Genomic DNA, 19370 nt, shown 5'->3' with positions numbered 1-19370 from the left:
TCTCATTCTGCAGTTTACCGTGTCAGCAGTTTGGAGCAGCGGCACAATTGGACGGCTTTGCAAGGACCCAGTCGAGCATGACACTGCTGACAGAGGGGAAAAAAGATATAACGGTTATAGATGAAGTGTTCATATTGAGAATTAATGCCCTTGCCTTACCTTGATCGATCCACGTAGGATCAAACCGCTCCATCTGTAAGTCCGCTAAGCGACTGACAAGCTTTATTTAATTAGCAAGCGTCCGACAAGTTGAGGATCTTGGACAAAGATTTCGAGGAGACGCTGTTCGTCTACGCCACCACGCCTGATGCTCACAAGCTCAACTTACATTAGCTCACCCACTCATAAAAAACAGCTGGAATAAGGAAAACAACTACAATTATTATTGGTTGATTTTTATATTTTTCAATGTCGTGCCAAAACAGTCATTTGAAAGATTCATTAGCTTAATTGACCCATTTGACTGATTTGATTTTGACAGTGGGTTTCCTTTCCTCGTTTTATGCTTTTTAAACACTTGGTTCGATATCACGGTTTTGGGACATTGTCAGCATATTCTGACGTGTCACACACACCACATGATGGATCGGATAATAAGGAGATTAAGCCCTGAAACCCATTAAAACAACCAATCACCGAATCTCATTATCTAAAATGCTGCAGAAGATTAAAGGAAACTCTCATTATTAATCAATTTAAGTTATAAAACGAAGGAAGAAGCTGGGACCAGTAAATGAATAACTAACAAACACATCTTGATAAACAAGTGCATTCATAATTTTAATATAAAGTGATTTTGAAAATGGTTTCAATTACATTTCTACTGGCAGTAACACATTTACATCTGCATCAGCTGTTCCTTCTGTCTCATTCACTTACTATTACGTGAGGAATATGTAACATGTAAATAACTGTAAATCTTGCATTCTTTGGAACAAGGGGCCGTTCGTAGGTAACATTTATATTCCATTCTTCCAGATTGAAATAGTTAAGTGCGCGTGCCTCTTAAAACAACACACATTTAGTACATCTCCACCCTAACAAGAGCCTGACCTTCTACTGCAGTGCACCCAGCCCAATCCTGAAGCTGGACTCCCTCCTGCTTTCGGGAGATTTTGAAACTTCCTTTTTGGGGCTGTCTGGCTCACCAGATGTTTCCTGAACCCACCGTGTTCCTGACGCTCTCCCCTCCCTGGTGGTGAAAGGCACAAGAAGGGCGGAGAGAGGGGTTCTGTCATTCAATCTCAGCACGGCCAGCCACACATGTGGAAAGATACCTGGAGTCCGACAGATGAAGCCTTTTCTGTGTGCACCTTGGATTTACTTTGGCTGCAGTGATTCAGCACTACCACTAACTCACCTGGAGAGTGTACACATTAGCACAAGCTGCACATAAACTCTTTTTTAGACTTTGTTCTTTTTTTTGTTTTTGTTTTTTTTTGTGAGAGCTTAAGAGTCCTGTTGTCTTACCTGGTGGTGGAAAGCAAGCGGTTCGTTAGCCAGTGATGTCGTGGGACTGTGGCCTCAAGTATATGTTCTCTGTGTCCCCTGCGCTGCAGCAGCGGAGCAAGTGCATCTTACCTGACAAGGAAGATCTTTCCCGACTGGAGATGGTCCAGAGACTGGCCAAGGATGGCTGCCGCTTCCTGCAAAACCACGGCAAGGGCCAAGAGAAAGCGAGTGAGGTGAGATACACGACACTGGTGCAGACAGAACAGACACTTTCACTGTTTCTAAACACCTAAACGTGCAAACATACTCGTATTGTTAGCCTGATAGCGTAATAGCCTGTGTAATTTTTTGACTTATTGTTACAATATCAATGGAAAACATAATGGTGTTTTTTCTTATCTGAAAATGTTAAAATATGGCAAATATAACATATTATGCTATTATATATAACGATATAGAAACGAAACTGTAGATGCTTTAGAAGAATGGCCTTCAATGTTAGTCCTCTTCATGTAATTGTCCACCCTGCTCAATAAGGATTCATTCTCCTCACCTATACTGTGGGTCTTTATACCGCTGTTGCGTGAACACTGTGCTTGGCGTTGCTTTCTTGCACTCCCTGCAGCCTCCCATTAATCAAACTGATGTGTATTTGTCATGTTTTTACTAGCTTCCACGCATCCCGTTATGTCCCTGTCCGTGTTACCAGTGAGATGCGGTGCAGCCTTCCAAAGGTTTCTCCAATTAAAAATAAGGCGATAGTGGCCAGACTGCTGCAAGGGTAATGCTAGAATAGAAGTATAACAGTGTGCATAGCAGAAATGATAAAAAATTAAAATTAGAAATGCAATGCATTCAACTCAGACTACGTTTATGCACAGAATGAACATACTTACAACATAGAGTACTTAGTTATGCTGTCAGTAAGGTAGAAACATTATTATTGTTATTATTATTTAAAACAGGATTTTATTTGAAACATCTTCTAATATCCACAGCTACAGTTACAGCATGTTCACTTCAACATGCGCTAAAAAAAAAAACATTACATCACTTGCCAGTTAGCTGCGTGGCCGCCACCTGATTGGCTAACCTCCCTTCCTGCCAGCTGTGTGTGTGCTGAACTGTCAGACAATGGCAGGAAAGGTTGACGCAAGTGAGCCAGACCACCACGCCAAGACATTGTATGATTCCAGGGTGGATTCTCGAGTGTCAGACCTCTGACCTTTCCCCCGTCACAAGGCTCGCTCCCCTTATCTGCGCTGGTATTCAGCAACAACTCTTCACCTGCGCCGAGCCTCCGCTCGTACTGCGTATGAGCAAATTACATGACAGGTTCATGTATTCCGCTTGTGCTGTTTCAGTGCTGAATGTTGAAAGAAAGGAGGGTACAAATGGCACGTGTACACCTCTTTTGTAATCCCGGTGATAATGGCCCGATATGACGAGCTCGTATTTAATACTTGACATGATCTGGAAATACCATGCGAGATTATCTGGCTGTACTCCCAGATGATAGGATGGTTTAAAGTAATCCAGCGATGCTGCGATGCACATACCGTATTTTTATGTGACTCACACAAGTATTAAAGCTCGGGCATCAAAGAGCTTAGAAATCAGTTAATTCCCAGCTGGAGGAAACAGGGCTGCTCAATACACAGCCGACTGCATGTCTGCATGTGGAAGTCTGTGAGAGGTTCTGGTGCAGAGATCACGAACGTTACGCAATCTCCTTTAATCTAAAAAAAAAAAAAAAAAGGAGGATTGCTGGATAGTTCAAAGGCTGTTCAGATTTTGTTCGCTTATTTCGTCATGGCTCTCAAGTCCATCAAGCAGTTCTCCGCGATCATCTGCCCCTTACACTTTATGTGACAATATTTGAGATTTTATTAAGGTTATTCTAGATTATTTTAGCAAATAATGGCAAACTGCAATCAATTATTTCTCTCAAACCTTTGCATCATTCCTTTAAATAATTTTAGATTAATGAAAGAGCTGCATTTCATCTTCTCTAGTAATTCTCCTTTCAGGTGTCGTCTACGTAATAGAAGTAGGGGACACAATAAGATGATGTGATTAAAAGAATGTTGCTCGAACCTCAAACAGTGGCTGTGGAAATGATGATTCCAGTGCTCTTTTTATACAAGTAAATGGAAACTATTTAACAATTAGGAACATCACAGGTGGCAAAACAAAGCTTTGTGTAAATATTTTATGCCACAGTAGCAAACGCTACTCGGAGCTCATGCGTTACACAAGACTCGGTGGTCATAATGTTACGTCTGATCCTCTGTCTTATTCTTCCCTGTATACCATACAGTACAATCCATTCTAATGCTTGATAGGAAATAAAATGCATCTAACTACTGTCAGGACTGACACCTTCCAGGTCACGTTAAGTGTTCCATACCATGCGTGCCAGAGCCGCTGCTGACGCGCAGACGGAGAGTGTCCTTCCAGCCAGCGGGCTGCATCTGGAATCCTAAAAGAGACAGCGAGGCTTTTGGCTAGGACATGTCCCAATAAGTCGTGCTCACCCTTCTCCTGACTATGTCCATGTTGGGAACTGCGAGATCGAGGTCAACTCAAGGCCAGGGCAGGGACCGTGTGGCCCGGTGGCTCCGTCTCATTACAATCATCCACTGTAGAGGACTGATTGTATTTGTACTGGGACACCGGTAACCTCAAATCCCAGTGCACGCCGAGCCGTAGCCCAGAATCAGCTCAACCAGGATCAATAATTCATTGGGAGGAAAGGTCTGTTTGCCGGTTGACCAATTAGACATACACGGAGACATTGTGTTAATTACAGTTAAGAATCCACCTTGCTCTACTCTCACGCCCAGCGAGACAAAAGCATTGCACATGATGTACGTCACGGGGTGACAAAGATAGAACCACCAGTGTTGTTTTTTCTCAAGAACCAGGAAGCGAATAAGTGCCGCCATTCCTTTCTAGGAAGTTTCTGGGTCTTTTTGTCACTTCCTTAACCTTTGTCCTACTTTATGTCCTGTGACAGCGTAATACAAGCCCTCACAAGACTACTTCTTCTGTGTGGATTTACGTGTCTGTGTATGGGTGAGGGATGAATTCATCAGACACAATTTGAGTTTAACAGACGCTTTAAGTATTAACAGTCGTCTCTGATGGGCTGAAAACACCCCTGCTGCTTCTCGGTACGACCGCTCGTGCACCCAGATGTGCATCGCTGCCGTATCAGATCGTACAAGCGCGTCCGTGCACTGATTAGCGTATGCGTCGCGCATCCTGTGTGTCTGCTGGTCTATATGTGGCCACAGATCACTGATGTTAAGTGTTAATCTGCCAGGAATTCATGCTTAACCGAGGGGCCCTGGAAGCTTCTCTGAAAAAAAGGCAATTAGGGCAGAAAACTGCAACCACTTCCAGCCCGTCTGTGTGGCTAATTGCATGAACAGAGGCTTGTGTTGCATTGACTGATGGCTGTGGAGGGGTGGAAATGATGCAGGATGCTTGCGCGTGCAGCATACAGCGAAGTCCTCATTAAGACCAATAACTCTGATCCAGAACCTCCACCGTCAAGCAGCTGCAAGCCGTCTCAAGAGATACTCTGGTTCAAAATGAAATGTGTGTTTTTTGTTTTTTTTTAAAGTTCCATTTGAAATAGCTAAAACGTAACTGAATGTCTAGGCTGTCCAGTTACATAACCCCAACCTGAGGGTTTTAAACCTACGCATTGGCCTGTATTTGCACTATGTTCCTGGGCGTACAGCTAAAGGTCTAAGAGGTAGGATGGAGTATTCCCACTGATGGACTGCAATGTGGTGACACCGCGACTAAGACTATAAACAACATAGTACCTCGAGGTCATAAGGAAAGGACCTGCCACGTGAACCGAACTCCATTGTTATAACACTGCGTTTTATCGTACGGCAGCTTGAAAATGGGCTGCCACCACCTTTAATTTAATGGGCTCCACGCATAAATCAGTAATTAAAATATGTGAGCCTTTTTATGTAAATCCCTGAATGGGCTCCGCCGATAAGGGCTGAATAATGATATATGGAAACTCTCTTTCATTTACAGTGCGGGCTCTGACAGAGTATTATGATGGAAATCAGCGGTGATTTGTGTGCGTGGGTGAAAATTCAGGGGAATCTCCTTGGTGATAACATACCCCCCCCCCTCCCTCCCTTCTCTCTCCAGCCTCAGAGTGACGAGGCAGTCCGCTTGTGTCTGACAGAGAGGGGCCACAGTGTGCTCGTTCTCCAGAGAGTGTCGTCAGAGCAGCCGGCCCCCTCCGCATCGGCGAGGGGAGGAGGCAGGGAGGAGGCGAGGAACAGGAGGTAAGCCTCTCTCTCCGCTCCCCCTCCCCTTCTAGATTCCCCTCCCTCTTTCACTATCTGTTTCGGCGCTCTCCCTCACATCATTCTCCTCCGCTGTCTCTGCGGATCACACACACTCACTCGGGCATGCCCACATCACAACTCTCTGCACATTACTGACTGCATTAAATACATATAAGTAGGCAGCATGGGGCTGTGAGGCAGAGCTCTGCCGTCAGCACCCGCCGGTTCAAGTAATTCAAGAGGTTTGCGGCTGCGAACGTACCGGGGGACACCTCAGTGATCTTGAGGGACTGACAGCAGCGGACTACGGGCTGTGGCAGCTGCAGGTGGACGGATGGGCGGGTAGAGGGGTCGCGCAGCAGTAACCACGGCAACGCCGCCGGCGTAAGGGCACGGGGGACTCCGCGGGGATGGGATCTAGGCGACAGCAGCCCCCGAACCTGAGGCGGGACGAGGGCAGGCTGCTGCACGCCGCCCTGGTGGAGCAGGAGGAGGACGAGGACGACGAGGAGGGCTCCGAGGAGAGCGGCAGCGACAGCACCAGCCGGGCAGAGCCGGCGACGGTGCCCACCTTCGACGTCCCCTACTTCCGCTACATAGACGACGAGGGGACCGAGGGAGAGGACGAGTGGAGCAGCAGCCGCTCCATGTCCTCCATGGAGGAGGACTCGTCCACTGACTCCGCTGTGTCTAACAGGTACATGGTGGTGTCGGGGACTCCCGAGAAGATCCTGGAGCACCTGCTGAACGAGCTGACGCCGGACGACGACCGAGGGACGGCGCAGGGCAAAGAGCCAGGTCAGCATGCTACTTTAAAGTCCTTTGTCATCCTTGTCAGAAAGTATTTTTTGTGTGTTAAAGAATAGAACGTTTTAACTTCAATGCTCCACTCGTGGGTTTCTGTGCTTGAGAAGGAAAGAAAGAACTGCCTTCACTTTCTTTTTTTAACCCACGTCCTCTCTCTAGGACAGCAGCCTCCTCTGGGCTAATCATGTGATATGATTGCCAAAACGGTCTTAAGTTGGAGCCTGTTTGTTTAAAAAAAAAAAAAAGCCTTGTCAGAGTAAAACCTTGCTCACGTTTTTTGAGCGAGGCTGTAATCGACTCCGTGTCATGCAGTCCAGCCTCACAGCGACGACAAATCAACACATTTCCTCTCATCCCAGCAGGTACATGATAATGTGAAACTGTTGCCAAGGCAGAGGAAACCCTCTGTAGCTGGAAAGATTGCTCGGTGAGAAATGATGACTGGGAGCAGCAGCGCAGTCAGACAAGGAGAGGAAGAAAACAGGGAGGAACAATACAGGAGGGATGTCAGTGGAAAGAGAGGAGATGGGGGGGTTTTCCTGAGAGATGGAGATGATGTCTCATCGTAAGGAGCCAGGCTAATCGCGTACCAGAAATCATTACTCATTCTGAATGAAATTGATCTAAACGTCTTCTCGGGAGTGAAATAAGGTACAGTTTAAGCGCACAAGGGAGTTTTGTGCTGAATCACGTGTTGCAACCACTGGAGTTTAATGCAAAGTTAAACATGCAGTTAATTACTGGGCAAGTGATTAAGAAGTTCCGGCCTTCCTTCCGTTAATGTATTCATAATAAACCAATCTGTAATTTACCTATTACCGCTCAGAGGGGCCCCGCACCGCTGATGAATCATTCACCATTAGTATGTCTCGGAATGAGTGTATTGAAGTTACTCCTCCGCGGGGAGCTGCGTACCCGAGCACGATGCGGAGACATATATATCAGGGTCACAGAGCTTGCGACCCGGGCTGGACCTGTGCTCGATGGCAATTGATCTACACTCAGTGACGTTTAATAGTCTCGGCTCCTGCCGGCCTTCCTCTGTGTTCTGTGCGAATACAGAAGCCGTGTGTACTCCAGTGTTACTGCTGAGAACGCCCTGGGGGCTTCGGCTCAGCAGAAGCATGATAGCATGAGATCCTTGATTTCACCCAAACAAGGTTTATCTGAACATCCAACAAGCTTTCGGGTTTCGGTCTGTCTCGGCACAGCCACGTGACCGCGGAGCATTGATGTGTTTATGGCTTGCATACAGTGTGCCAATTTACATTCATCTTTAGGAGCATTACTTCCACATTTCCTCAGTGTACACGGCATATTAATACAGAGGAGGTTCCTGCTGGAGACGGCACTTTTCAGAAAGCACCACGGGCACGCTTGAGGAAAAGCACCACTGCAGTAGTAGTAGTCACTGCCGTGTAGATGTCTAACGGTCCAACGCTTCCTTAGTAGGTAGCATTTGCAAGTACGCAGTATTGCCTTCTTTCCTGTGCCCAATCTCTGAGTAGTGTAGCTATTGATTCCCGCTCTGCTGACACCGAACCCTGCCAGCTATGAAAAAAACACGCAGCAAAGCATTTGTGTCCCTGATGAGAGGATGTTCCAGCTCTGTTACCATGCGGAGGAACGCCGACGCCGATCCCAAGTGATAAATTCAAGCTCTTAATGTATGTTTACGTGGTGCCTTCCGGCGGCTACTGTGAACGAATAAGTGACACATTAACGTGCTCATTTCAAAGGCTGCATTGATCATCGTACAAGTACTTATTGAAATGCGACGGGGATTGGCAGGTCGATTGACGGGTTGATTGATTTCTCGGCGGACTGACAACTCAGATCAATGAATCGATTCTGTTTTTTCTTTAAAAAGGAAATTAAATTGGATTTGGGTTGTAAGTCTTAAAGCAGAATCACATGTGACAAGGTTATGAATGTGATTTGACGCAAGCCAACTACAGATGTTTGCTGAAATTTTAAAATGAATAATGTGCTAAGTGTGTGGATTCAGTGTTTATGCTGCAGGATAGCTCTAATTTTTCTTTTTTTTTTTTTTTTTTTGCTGCACTACCGATAAAAAACTTTAGGTTAGGGAAAATTAAATATTTAGTCTGTCCTCTAAACTTCGAAAGAACTTGCACAGCCTCTGGAGTTATATGTGAGCTGGTCCTCGAGAGGAAGCTGTTAAGACGGCTTTGGAGAGAATACACACGGCAGCGTGAGGGAGCGGCGCATAATGAGAAATGTGTGTGTGTGTGTGCAAATAGGTGTCGTGCAGCGTGTGGCAGGGTAAGGGATGTCTGCTGTGTTGTTTTCTGGCTTTGTGTTAAGGTGAGTTATTGTGTTGTTTATGTGTGTTGTGAAACCTCTTATAAGGAGAGAGTGATACATCCGCAGCTGCTCGGCGCGGATTAACATAATGATGTCAGGGAGTCCCGTGGACCAGAACGCACACAAAGGCCTTGGGAAGGCAGTGTGAAATTAAAGGGAAGAATTTACAATTCTGGGTGTGAGGCACACTTCCACTGAGGTCGGCCCTAATAGGATTTGTAAAGCTTTTTGCTTGTGGCAGGGCATCATAGTTTTTTTTTTTTTTTCATGACTTTTATGACAATATCTGAAATGAAATTTTCACAGAAATGCTGCACCAACAGTCACTTGGATTTATATAGCCTGTGAAGGAAGGATTTGGATGACTGTTGTAAAAAGAAAGAGACAAAAAAGAGTGAAAGTGAAAGCAAACGTCACAAAAGAACATTTTGAAATAGTGCGGGCCTTGTGTAAGGGGTCAGAGAGACAGAGTCACAAGAGGAGGTGCAAAACTTTTTAGCCAACAGAAGGTTCTCTGTTGCCAATCGGGAGTGTTGTGTAACATGTGGAAAGCGTCTATGCTAAAATACGGCAAACTGTGCAATGAGTTTCTCTCTTATGTGTTTGTGCTATAAAAGGCTGCGATAGAAACCAACAACCTGCAAGCACTCCGCACATTTCTGTCTAGTCTTTTATCATCACAAACGTTGAATATAAAATGCTAAACGTGTAGTGATGATGTAGTGCATTTAACGTTAGGGGGGTGGGTTGTTTTAATCCACTTACGGAATCACTTTTCCATGTGTAACCTTGGGAAGGAATCACAGAGGCATACAGCAGCAGAAAATATACATTCAAATGCCGTCTATAGGCGATAACAGGGAGATTTTTAGTGGGTTAGGGTTGGCCTTAGGGTTAGGGTTAGGGTTTAGGATCAGGGTTAGGGTTGGGATTAGGGTTAGGGTTGGGATTAGGGTTAGGGATTGGGGTTAACAGCAATAATAACCAAAAAATACTTCATCAGAGGTCAAACAGAGTCAACTGCCACATCATTGGCTCGTCAGCGCTGGCAGGGGCGAATGCGTGAAACCGAAGATAATGTCAGTTAAAGGCCTGTGTGAACTTGTTGGGGAGAAATGGAACTGAAGATTTTTTATTTTATTTCATTTAATTATCATCATTTATTTTTTTTCCTTACAAGTCATCATGAGAGCGTCCGCGAGGAGTAATGTGGATGGAGAGGTCCATGTCTGGCTCCGTTTAGTGCTTGTTAACTGTTGACTTGACAAGGAAGGATGAGCTATCCCTCTTGCGGGAAAAGGAAAAAATGCAAACCGCCTCAATTATAAGTGCGGCCTCACTGCGTGCGCTGCGCGGGAGACATTAATCATGTCAAGGTCACTAGCGTAGCTGCCCTCCAGCATCCTGGAGCCCAGACTGAACCTAATGAGGTCTGTTACATTCACATGATCATCTGTGACGAATTCAGATTCAGGTTTATTTGACATGTGCGGGATTAACACGAGGTTAACCCTGCAATCAAATATCGTGGCGGAGAGAGCTGGTCGGCTCAGCCAGAAGTAGTAAATTTAACTTAATTTTAACTTTCTTTATTATTTTATGTGCTTCACCATTGACCATTTTTGCTGATGTGTTTCTCTCTCTGCAGATACACTCCTGGATGACTTCCTGCTAACCTACCCAGTATTCATGTCTACCAGTGATTTATGCCAAGCTCTGCTGGGACAATATCCTTAAACACTGGAGATTTCCACAGTGATTCACTCATAACAAATTCTCTTTTGTGATTTCTACAGACAGAAATAGATGTCTGCCGTCTTATTGACTGAGCTGCTCCACTTTTCTCATACAGCACACTCTCTCTCCTGCCACCTATCCTTGAATCAACACACTGACTCTGCTGGATCTTTGTGTTTGTTATCGGCATCATTCCGCACTGTACCCTTAACTCAATTCCACCTATTGCGCCAAGCGCCACAGAGGGAAGGAGGACAGGAAGGAGGCTCTGGAGAGGAAACAAAAACTCCTGCACCTGGTGTCGCAGTGGATGTCACTCTGCAAAGGCTTCCTGAGAGACGACGAGCACGTCAAACTCTTCGTGAAGGTGAGAAGCGCGGTAGGAAAAGGGGCGTGAGCGGGGGGAACTTGATGAGGGAGAAATTAAAGTGGACGTTTCCTTCCAGACTTTGTACCGCTACGTGGTGGACGATCTTTACGAGCACCCCGCCCTGGAGAAGGACGTGGGGGAGCTGCAGAAAGTCTACCAGCTGCACCGCAGACAGTGAGTGACCACGTGTTGACTCCCAACATTTGACGTAACCGTCCAACACGTCCAGTGAATACTTTAAGGGTCCGTAAAGCTGGTTGTGCGCAGTATTTGGTAAGAGCTGTGATTACGGAAAGTCTGAAAGGACACCAGCTGGTCTCTGAATACAAAGAAAGAGCTTCTTCTCTGCTTCTTGTCTTTCTTTAGCTTCACATCAATGAATCCATTCAGACACTGAAAAGGAATCGCGGCGTTATGCGCGGAGATATGAAGGTCACCGAGCTTCGAGGAGATACAGGAACCTTTCAGAATTAATGATCAGCTGTCAAAAATGTTTGTCACTCGCCACGAGGAAAAAATGAATCCCATGAATAAACAACAAAGAGCGCGCACACAGTTTCTACGCCGCCACTTGTTTACTGGACTTTTATTTCGAGCCGGCTGACTGCGCATGAGTATTATTACACGTCCGTAAGAAGGGAACAGAAAATTCAGTTCCATTTATTAAGATGCACAGATGTTCAGTTTGAGACGCTGCCTGCTCCGCAAGCTGCACGGCACAGAGAGGCAAATATTTGTCACGCGTAAATATAGTCCGCGCGCAAACATGCTACACGCTCGCATAAGCTTGCGCACAGGCTGGCATGGCCGGCCCGTGCGTTAAACCAAAAGACAAACAAACCCCTGTTTTCCTGCAACCTCAATCGCCAATAAACAAATGTAGGATTTACCACATTTTGTAATTCATATTTACTTAATTATAGAAGTTCTGTTTGCATTAAATCCTAAAACTAGTTTTCTCATAGATATATATTAACGTATGTTTGTCTCATATATCTGTGATTTCTTCATGTTTTTGCATAAACATTTCTTATGCACAACGCAAAGAGTGATCCACTTTTTGGTTTAATAAAAACAAGCAATCCAGTTGCTTTTTGACATCACAGACTGAACAACATCCCTAAGTCACCAGACACATCGCCACACCCGTGCCGCCCCCCCCCCCCACCCCCTCCCTCTCTCCTCACTCAGCCCCAGTCAGATCTCCTCCCAGGAGGATGCTCCAAACTGCCGCCCATTAGAAACCAGAGCAGATAATTCAACCTGACTCTGCCTTATTCATGCTTCTGTACGGGGAGGGGGGGGAATCCGCAACACCCACTCCTTAAAAGCTGTGGACTTTGGGTGGGTGTCGCTAACTGACATACTCCTCTATTTATGAGCTCTTCACAATCAGTCCCACCCCAGGGGAGGACAAGGCTGACTGCTTTCCGGCAATCTGCTACCTACCAAATGACAAAGGTGTCATATTTTATTGAGAGCAGCCTCCCATCAACTTCCATCTGGCCTTTGCGCAAAAGGCAGCCCGGGATTCTTGAAGGTTAAGGGGAAACCTCCGTTCTTTCGGGTCGTGACGGCTGTAGCTAGCCGAGCCCATGCGCGGCAAGGCTGTGTTTTTGGGAGAGAAAGCGCAAATTAGATCACAAACTCTGTCTCGACACGACAGCAGGAATCAGGTTTTTCATTAGTGCAGGACTGGTGGCGGTGGGCTTGTGAGACGGATCCCTTAGGGCAGGCTTTGTGCCAACATGCCTATTGTGATGCAGAGCCCAGGAAAGACTGAGGGATGATAATGAACACAGGGCTATCAATCACGCTAGCTAAAGCTAAAGTCTGAAAATCTACAAAGCAAAGCACTCTGATCTCTCCTTGACATCGAGCTTAAATAATGGAGAGAACACTGCACCCAAGTATATGAATTGATTATAAACTGTGTGAAGGGTAAAGTTCTTTTTGTATTGTACTCAGCTACAGCCATCAAATGGTAGATAAAGTCCAGTGATTATTTCAGTAATAACATGACAGGGCTCTTCACTGATTTGTTTCTTTTTTCTTCCAGCACGGTGGATGATTGTTCCCCGCAAAGAAAGGTAGGGAAAAAAGATTTGTTTCCTCTCCCAACCACATTAAGACTGTCCCTTTCGACTTATCGGGTGTTGAGGCTATTGTGCTCGCATTTCCTCCTGACGACGTCGCTCTGCGGTCGCACACCAACGCTGAATGTTCTCAGGCAGTATGGACGTGTGACAAAAACCACGCATTTCCCTCCTTTTAGGGCAAAGCACTTTTCCACCAATTGAGCTTGAAAGAGAGCGGGCTGCAATCCAGAGGTACGCAGAGGGACGCGAAGGAAGGTAAGTCGTAAAACATTCCTCACACATTCCTCTCATCATACGTTGTTTCCAAAGAAATGAAAGGAGACCTTTAGTCTGAACAGTAGAACAATGGGAATATGTCAAGCGTTTGGAAATAGAAAGTCTTGATTTATGACTCATAGTGAATATTAGAATCAGTTTTTGCTTCTTTTCTTGCTTTTGTTTTTTTTTTTTTTTTTAAACGCAGAACATAATTTAACCTGTGTCTAGAATGAAAACCTGTGTAAACCCGACCCTCCATTGGACACTGCAGGCTGATTACAGGACGACAATAAGAGCCTGGGGGATGCCTCAGTCCCAGGGGAGCTTTGGGGGTACGGTCAAAGGGGACTGTGCGCTTCATATTAATATTTCATGAAACGATGTTTATCTCTTTTCCAGCGTTGTGTCATGTGTATATCACCATGGACTCTTACCTAAGCATGAGGGCTCATCCTGGGGTAGTGGCGCGGGAGCTGGTGCAGGCAGTCGCCGAAAGAATGGATGTTCCCCAGGGGGACCTTGTGCTGGTGGCCGTCACTTATCCTGGAGGTAAGAACCATACGAGATAAAAGACAACAGAGTGAAGCAACCTGGTAACAGTAGTGGTGTTAAAGCTATCGTACAGGACTTCTACATGCAAACGCTGGTACTACTTGCACTTAGACATATACTTAGGGATATTTCTGGTCTGTGGTCCTGATTTAAAAAACAGAGGAAGGACTGACAGCAGAGACAAGATCTCTATACTTAATCCATGCACTGACAACTGCACAACTTAGGGTGAGGTTCTGTGAAACTGCATCTATATCTCAACGAGTGTCCACTCTGAGTGACAGCTTAATCCTACCTCCCACCACAAGAACATAACCCCATAGGTCTTGCACTTCTAACACCTGAAAGTAAATATTTCCCCTGGACACATGATAAACCGCATTCAAAGTTTCTTCCCGCGGCGAATTTGATATTTCAGATAAGAAACATGACATTAATCAGCATGACTGTCCAAAACGTCCCTTCGGTTCAAACAGAGACGCCCAGCAACATGAAGTCGTTATCCGCTATCATCAGTGACCGAAGCGGCCGGCTGCCTCGGAGCGGAGCCTGGACCGGAGTCTTATCTCTAACCGCTGGCGGCTGCTCACACGCCGCCTGACAGATTTTTAATGGCATTCTGCTGTTTGTGATGCGTTTTTCCTCCCCGCAGGTAGACTCCTCCTGCAGCCTCAGGACAGAGTTTTCTCCAGTTCTTTGCGGTCGGTGGGGCGGCTGCACGTGTGCAGGAAGGACCTCGGTGAAGTCCTGGTAGGAACGTTATTGGAATGTGTCAGAAATACACAAATACGCCGTAGATCCTCTCAAATAACTGCAGACCAGACATGTGATTTATAATTTTGCATTAAATGCACATACAGCCCATTGTTTGTTCATGCAGCTCAGATGAGTGTGTAAACACTACTGTAAAAGAGTTTGTTTCTGAATTTTTCTGTCAAAAGTTCAGGTCCGTATAATGTTAAAAGAAAATCCAAGCATATGGACATGAATGACCTTGTAGTGGTTTAAGTTTTCCTTTGCTTTATCTCTGCAGAACCCGTTCCCAGACAACTCGGAGCTCCAACACAGGACGGCTCGCATGCTGAGTTTAAACACGTGGGACGTGGCTGTTGCTCTGACAGACTTTGACTGGACAATTTTTGACTCTATGCACGAGGTTTGTTTAATGCTGAAGTCAACTCTTCTTAAGTGTGATCTTACAACATTTGAACCATTTTAAACAAACAACGCTTTTAGCATCCCGTGCCCTGCTCTGCTCATCACCTTTGCCGTTCTGTTACAGCAAGAGCTGGTCTACTTCACCTTCAGTCGCCATGCAAGCAGCCACCACACCATGGCGTTAGAGCTGCTGCTGCAGCGCTGCAACGACGTCCAGCTGTGGGTGATGACGGAGGTTCTGCTGTGTCCAACACTCTGCAAAAGAGTCCAACTCATCAAGAAATTCATCAAGATCGCAGCCCAGTAAGTGGACTTACACATTATTTACAACTGTGTGATTATAGTTTCAGTGATTATCATCAGATCCCTTCTCAGTGCAGCTGTAGTGGGAAAGGATTTGATTTGCACGGGGATGCAGCCCCCTCCGGTGGCAAATTAATGAACTGCACCTCCTTTAGTGCTAACCGAATAATGTGCTCCATTTATCTTTCCCAGCTGTAAGGCACAGAGGAACCTCAACTGTTTCTTTGCCATTATAATGGGCCTCAACACTGCAGCCGTCAGCCGCCTCAGTCAGACGTGGGAGGTTGGACGTCCTTTTTTCTTTCTTCTTGAAATTATTTTCCATCCACCTTTATTCTCCTGTAGCCGAGGCGCAGCATCTAACAACGAAATCCTGTTTTTGTCTCCGTAGAAAATTCCTGGAAAATTCAAAAGACTGTTTTCAGAGCTGGAGACGGTTACAGTAAGTGTCCTTAATAAAGAACACAGTCTTGCCCTTCTGCAACGAACTGTACATCTGTTTCCTTTTTGAGAATAAAATAAAACCACACAGCAACAGGGACACAAACCCCCGCTTGTGTGCACGGCTCAAACAAACAGATGCTTTTAATTCCTAAACATCAGGCGAAACATCAGGAGGTTTAGATGATCGTTAGCCACTCATACTGCCGTAATTCAGCCCCAACAAAGCATGCATGCACAGGCACACACATTCAGCCCCCCAGAGGATCAGACTCACTCGTTTGGAAAATGTCTTCACAGGATCCGTCGCTGAACCACAAGGCCTACAGAGACTCCTTCAAGAAGATGAAGGCTCCAAAGATTCCCTTTCTTCCTCTGCTACTCAAAGGTGCGCTTCTTATTCTGTCACTTCAGTACTCCACGACCCTGGGAGAAGAGTGCCATGAGACGTTTCTATCACAGAAGCTAGGCATGTAGAAACTGGTCGACGTTTTATGAGAAAAAAATCTGAAAATAGTTTATTCCTTTTTAGACATGACGTTCATTCACGAAGGCAACAAGACGTTCCACGACAACCTGGTCAATTTTGAAAAGCTGGTAAGTTTGCTGCAAGTTTGCACAGAAAAAAAAAAAACAGACTGGTGTTGAATTTGAAATGTTTAACTCAGTCTTTGTCCGTCTTGATTCCCAGCACATGATAGCAGACATGGCGCGGCTCATCCGGGAGTGTCAGAAAGATCACATGGGTCAGTGTTTTCATTTTTTAAATTTTATTAAGAGGTCAACACACCAATCAGGCATAACATTATGACCACCTTCCTAAGGTGTCCTGTGGTGTCTGGAAACAGGATGTTGTTAGTGTACTGTTTTTCATGTTTTGTTTTGTTTTTATTTGGGGTGGGGGGGCTGGTCTCGTCTAGGTGGGTGGTACATGTGATACAAGTAACATCCACACGATTGCCAGGTGTAAAAGTTTCCCAGCAGAACACTGAATTGTCACAAGATGATGCTTGAATGTTGTTTACCTTTCCTGTCAGTGGTCATAATGTTATGCCAGACTGGTGTGGAATGAATAAGTTTTGAGTCAATCCAAAAAAAAATTTTTTTGGCTGCATTGTCATACATTTGAAGTAAAACGTGCTTTTTTTTTCTTCTTTTTATTCCCCCTAGGAAATGGAATCACCCAGAAAAGCAGCTCAGACGTGCGTGCCTACATCGACTACCTTCACATCATCGACAATCAGCAGACTCTGTTTGAACTGTCACACCGGCTGGAGCCTCGTGCTTAGAGGACACCTCGGACATATTCTTCCCGCCGTGGCAGCCACGCTGTCGGATTGCCAAGGAAACAACCGATCGCTGTCTCATCTACGTCTCAGGTCCCAGTCAGCAATCGCAGGAGCACTGCTCTGCCCCGGCCCGGCCACAGGAGGGAGCCATTCAATCAGGAGAGCGTCACCAGAGACGGAAACAAGCACCAGAAGACAAAATAAGCGTTTGCATTCATCTAGAACAGTGCGACTGATCGGGGAGGAGGGGCACTTGAAACTGAACCCTGTCGAAACTGCATTTTAAATCCAGCTTGTGCCGCAACAACAGCAGCAGATTTGAGAAGCAGATGTTTGGGTTCAAAACTGCTGCTGCTGTTCATTTCTGGTCCTACAGATGGCAGAGTTTGACAAGTGTAGAGCTGAATGTTTATATATATATAAAAGCTAGCAAACTGTCTAGTGCTTCTGTCTTAAAGAAGCCAGGGAAAAGATCCCGCTCATAATTTTCCCTTATGCTCCTTACGAAAACTTTTAACACATCAGAATGTGAGATCAGATCCCTCTGATTTGGCCCTGGGTCATTTTGAATTTCCAGACAGTGTCAAAAGATCTTGCAGCAGAGGCTGCTTCATCTGATTTGACCAAAGAACAGCTCAGCTAACAACGCTCTACGCCGTTCACGTGTGCCGCCTCTGCCGGATGTAAGACCCTGAAGAAATTCAGTACAGTTTATGCACAACAAGCAGATGTCTTTCAAAGTCAAGATGGTGGAGAGAGTGAAATATTTTACGTTTCCAACATATTATTTTCGACGCAGAAATAATTTCTTATTGTACAGGAGTTTTATTCTTTAACCAAAAAGTGCAGTGTATTAGACGAGGCTTTACATAGTACAGGTTGTATCAGTGAGGGAGAATAATACACAAAATACTGTATTTTGTTAGTATGTGAGTTGTAATTACATGTGTTAGCGGCAAATCCCATAGAAATATGATAATAATGCCAAGTAAAGTGATCTCCATCTAGCTGAGTTGTTGACAATCAAGCAGCAGACTCATGCTGTTACAGTATATTTCTGTATTGGTCTTTAGAGTTAGAGTAAAACATGACACGAGATTTTCTTCTCAGATCAGATCGTTTTGGTTTGTTGAGATCAGGAATTCGGATCTTGACCAACACACGAATAAATGTTGCGTAGGAAAAATACTAGCGAAATAAAAAGCTACAGCACCTTCTGGACAAAATAAGTAGAGCACAGTGTTTGTTCTCTGAATAGGCGAAGTGATCCTCACTTTTGTAGGCTTAAATTAAATAGGAGTTGTGAAGCATTGTAGAGGGGATGTTAAACTGCATTTAGTGTCAACATTTTATTTGTATATGTTGGATTTTAAAGCACACAGTCGTCGTGGAGACACCGTGCTTCGACAGTATCCTTTTTAGAATTTGATTTTTATCAACGATGTACAGTTGACTCTGTTTATACTGTGTATATATGTTAAAATTCTGCATATGAATATTTATTTATTTCAGAATTATTTATTTTCTTTTTAGACATTACTCATCGTGTTTCTGTTGAATGTTTTTTTTTTTTGTGTACGCACCGTTTTGGCTGGTCTGCATGATATGTCAAACCATGGACTGACCACCAGTGTCGACTGTGCATGCATTAAAGTATTTTTCATCATCACGAAGCTGGTTACTGTAAAAGGTGAAGGTGACGTTCAAAGCAAATCCGAGCAGGTAAATGACACAGTGCAACACGAGGAATATAGTGGTTACAGCAGCACAAACGACTGTAATTTAGTTCTGTTCATTGTTAACACGCACCAGCACCAGTGTGAAAGGACTCATTTGCCACTTTATAAGGTACACCTGTTCAATTGCTTGTTAACACAAATCTGCAGTTCAATGCATTTAGACATGTAGAGGTGATCACGAGAACTTGTTGAAGTTCAAACCGAGGATCAGAACGGGGAAGAAAGAGGATTTAAGAGACTTTGAACGTGGTGTGGTTGTTGGTGCCGGACGGGCTGGTGTGAGTATTTCAGAAACTGTTGATCTACTGGGATTTCACGCACAACCATCTCTAGGGTTTACAGAGAGTGGTCCCAAAAACAGAAAATATCCAGTGAGCAGCAGTTGTGTGGACGAAAATGTCTTGTTAATATGAGAGGTCAGAGGAGAATGGACAGACTGGTTGGAGATGATAGAAAGGCAACAGTAACTCAAATAACCACTCGTTACAACCAGGGAATGTAGAATAACA

At 45.0% G+C, this 19370-nt stretch overlaps 1 protein-coding gene across 2 annotated transcripts; it reads left to right on the top strand.

The window, feature by feature from the left end:
• Nucleotides 1-1225: 1225 nt before the first annotated feature.
• On the top strand, nucleotides 1226-18791 carry LOC125016785 (rap guanine nucleotide exchange factor 5-like). 2 transcript variants are annotated; one of them, XM_047599472.1, is made up of 18 exons: nucleotides 1226-1685; nucleotides 5638-5777; nucleotides 6478-6578; nucleotides 10564-10642; nucleotides 10875-11019; nucleotides 11099-11196; nucleotides 13082-13112; nucleotides 13298-13376; nucleotides 13779-13928; nucleotides 14584-14681; nucleotides 14965-15087; nucleotides 15214-15392; nucleotides 15585-15675; nucleotides 15784-15834; nucleotides 16134-16221; nucleotides 16366-16430; nucleotides 16525-16579; nucleotides 17004-18791. In XM_047599472.1, the coding sequence occupies exons 1-18, from the start codon at nucleotides 1506-1508 to the stop codon at nucleotides 17120-17122; spliced, it is 1872 nt and encodes a 623-aa protein (XP_047455428.1). In that variant the 5' UTR covers nucleotides 1226-1505; the 3' UTR covers nucleotides 17123-18791. The 2 variants fall into 2 exon arrangements, with proteins under 2 accessions (XP_047455428.1, XP_047455429.1); XM_047599473.1 differs by lacking the exons at nucleotides 1226-1685; nucleotides 5638-5777 and having other exon boundaries at nucleotides 5784-6578.
• The last annotated feature ends 579 nt before the right edge of the window (nucleotides 18792-19370 follow it).

Source organism: Mugil cephalus, chromosome 11 (genome assembly GCF_022458985.1).
Source record: "Mugil cephalus isolate CIBA_MC_2020 chromosome 11, CIBA_Mcephalus_1.1, whole genome shotgun sequence".
Classification (NCBI taxonomy): domain Eukaryota; kingdom Metazoa; phylum Chordata; class Actinopteri; order Mugiliformes; family Mugilidae; genus Mugil; species Mugil cephalus.
The sequence above is the reverse complement of the archived record's forward strand: the minus strand, read 5'-3'. Positions and strand labels throughout refer to the sequence as shown.